At 51.1% G+C, this 3,434-nt stretch overlaps 1 protein-coding gene across 1 annotated transcript; it reads left to right on the forward strand.

Moving 5' to 3' along the window:
- Window positions 1-1,074: 1,074 nt before the first annotated feature.
- Window positions 1,075-2,184, forward strand: Pmar_PMAR011046 (hypothetical protein; the record flags this gene model as incomplete). Its single annotated transcript, XM_002776039.1, has 1 exon — window positions 1,075-2,184. One exon carries the CDS (start codon window positions 1,075-1,077, stop codon window positions 2,182-2,184), a length of 1,110 nt encoding a protein of 369 aa, XP_002776085.1.
- Between the last annotated feature and the right edge of the window lie 1,250 nt (window positions 2,185-3,434).

Below are 3,434 nucleotides of genomic sequence, written 5' to 3' on the forward strand. Positions count from 1 at the left end.
CATGCGATCCCCCCGGTGCACGCGTACGCCGGTTCGGCGTCTCACATGGCTCAGATGAAGAGAAGTCCTTGTGGGAACCAATGGCTTGCCAGGTAGTCTTGATAGTCTCGTTATGTCGGCGAGTGGTCTCCTCAGCCATGTTACGGGCCCAAGCACATAGCTCGTCGTTGCCACCCTTGTCTGCACACTCCCGGGCCGCCCTTTCCCCTTCGGCGGCCGGGTCTGGGAAACCATCTTCACGGTTGAGGCTCCCCGAGGAACCTCGCTCAGGAGTCCTGAGTCAGGACCAGGAACAACACCAGGACCAGGACCATTAACCATCGTACCAGTACCAATAAGTCACAATAAGTTAACAAGAAGCTGCCACGGACGGATGTACTCGAAGTCGTGATCGGGTCGTCGATACTAGAGCCCATTTACATATAGCGAGCAATCGACACAACGCAGCTAACAGACTGGCCAACAGGAGTGGGCAGATCCTCCTACCACAAGTTGGCCTGCACACGTGAATTGATCGATCTTCCCGTAGCTAAAACCAGGCCAACCGCCCAAAAAAGTACTCTTTCATTCACATCACATAAGCAAGACCCCCATGACGATCTCGTGGGGGAAGTCGAGTTTGAGGCCCCTCCTGAACATCCTATCGAGGAAGAGCTGAGGAGGGAGGAGGAGGAACGTGACGAGGCTCGAGAGCGTCCCGAGGGGTTCGTGTCGCTCGGAGAAGAATCTGACGATGCGAGCGACCATGAGACCCAGGGGCCAGCCAGAGGAGAGACACCTGGCGAGTCATTCCAGGAAGCGATAGAGAGGTTGGTCGAGGAGCAGTGAGAGCTGAGGAAGCAGCTCCTTGATCAGCAGGACAGATTTACCAGGAAACTCATGGATGCCATCCATGAGCTACCGAGAAAGGTATTCCAGACATGACTCAGAGCCCGGGATTAAGCGTCGAAGGGAGAGTGAAAAAGCGGTTTCACCCTTTGAGGAATCGGTTCACTTGGCTCCCGGGAAGGAACACGGGAGAGAGAGTTCCTTGCGTGCACTCCCGAGGGACGTAGTGAGAGTGACCCTTTGTCAATGCGAGGCAAAAGCAGAGTTGATGCCATCAACTCTGCCATCAACTTGATGGCTCACATCGAACACCAGGAGTCCGTTCTCACGGCTTACGGCATGGGGGATCACAACGGGAAAGAAGGATCCTTCGTACCCCATGACGAGCTCGAGATCCTCCTACTCTCCAAAGTTGGGGAGAGTCTGAGGGGAATCGGCGTAGCCACGGAAGCTCAAACATGGATCCGAGAGCAAAGGACTCCTCGATGGACTGGCCTGAAAGAGATGCTCAGATGGCGACACTGTCGTCGCCATCACCTCCAGGACTATTCTCACAAGGCCGTCGCTGAGTTCAAGTGTGACAACTCTGGTCAGATCGAGAGCTTTCTCACTCAGCTGCGGAGAGCATACACTCTCCTTATGAGTGTATATGCCGACGATGTCTCCGAGAGAAAGCGGCTTGTAAGGCAGGCCATCGGAGTACTGCCAAACTTTGTCGAGCGGGATGCTGTTCAAAAACTACAATATCTGGCGCGAAAACATGGAGATTGCAGAGATTGGGAAGATGTGAGAAGCCTGACGGAGCTGGAGACTACTAATAGGGAAGCGGCGTTGACCGATAAGGCAGCCTACAGAAGCCGGCGAGAGCGTAAAGCAGACCTACCCGGGGGAAAGCACCAGACGAGCAATCGGAGGCGAAACCGGGATCAGGTACGAGCGACCGGAACCCAGGGTCACTGGGACATACACAAAGGAGCTGAAGATGATGGGGACGAAGATGCTGATGTTGACCAAGTCCAGAGCACCATTGACGAGATGGAGAAAGAACGCAGGGCTCATAACGAGTCAAAGTCGAAGGATGATAAGCAAGAAGCCTCGGCCAGCGCTGGCAATGGGGAACGTGAACGCTTCGCCAAGCGCTTTAGGCTTTGCCTTTTCGTGACGGCACCATGGAACTACAAAGAGGCTAGGATCTACAACGATTTTGGGAGCGATGACCTTCTCGCCCAAACCGACAAGAAAAGGAGGACCTACTATCTTCTTGGGTACGAGAAAGGCGAAAATTGGAGTAAACAAGCTGTTGAGAATAACCCCCAGTACCGAAGTCGAGAATACGATCTGAGAGGAAAAAACTAGAAGGCACTGTACACTTGATTCCCATATATTCTTTTTTTGCTTCTTCTCCTTCGCTTCATCAACAGATAGATCTTCTTCAACACTCATCATTTTGCCATCATCAATCTTCGCATAACAAAAAACCTAGCTCCAATGCAGAGCAAGTCGTATCATTACCATCTGTTTCCTACGTTGTTCACGCTATCGACTGCAGCGCACCCTTTTCGGGGAAGTTCACGCCGCCGTTGAGATTCACGGCGAACCTTTTTCTTCCAGGAGTGAGAGATGGGGAGGCACGAGAGTTGCAGGTTCAAACCATCGCGGACCATGAAACGGGCCAGAACACACATCGGATTAAGGCTCGATTGAGTCGAGACCTTGAAAATTGGTTGATTAGTCAATATGAGTCAATCGAGGTTGAGCAATGCTCCTCGCCAATCGAACCGAGTCAAGGAGTTGTAATTTTGCCTCAGCTGGAGCGTACTACTAGTTCCTAGCGGCTAGCTTTTTACAGTAGTGACCAGGGTCTAGTTGAAGCGAGGATCGAACTTCGGAAGTTGAGTTCATCTGGGCATTTCATCGAATCAAACAACAGATAAATGTAATAGATATGTGCCTTCACGTGATATGCAGGATATCTCGGTAGGAATACCTTGTATCATGATATTAAGGCATGCAATGAGCTCATGACTAGAGACTACCAAAGAAGGAGTTATTCTAAACTGTGTACTCGTACTTGGCATAGTCTAGCTTGAGCTTGCATGGAGGCTCCGCGTGAGCGCCAGGGGGAGTAATCCTCCCGGAGGATCAACCGATACAACTGCCGAGCCTACAGATTCTCGGCGGGTACGTTTACTAGCACTAGCAGAGATGCCTGGCGGAACTACACTAAGGCTACTCGAGGCGGAGCCGACAGAGAATTGTGTGGATGATTCAGAGAATCCAGACATAGTGGAGAGGAAGCTACTGTGAAACACTGCATTGTTACTGGAATAATACGGCGGCGACAACTTGGGTGAGTCTCAAATCATGATCTGGAACATGTTAGAAACAGGAAATTCTCCTATTTTCAACGTGTTCCAGATCGTTGCCTGAGGGAATGACATAAGAAACGGACAGAACCCATGCGCCATAAAGAGTGAGAGAAATGTAGAGCATGGCATTCAAACCTGTGCTCACGAACCAAGGGGATCGAGTCAAGATCAAGGCTTGATTAGACGAATCGAGTCAATATCAACCAAGGTCAAATAATTTTTCTGCGAATCGACTCA

This window comes from Perkinsus marinus (assembly GCF_000006405.1).
Source record: "Perkinsus marinus ATCC 50983 genomic scaffold scf_1104296954652, whole genome shotgun sequence".
Classification (NCBI taxonomy): Eukaryota; Perkinsozoa; order Perkinsida; family Perkinsidae; genus Perkinsus; species Perkinsus marinus.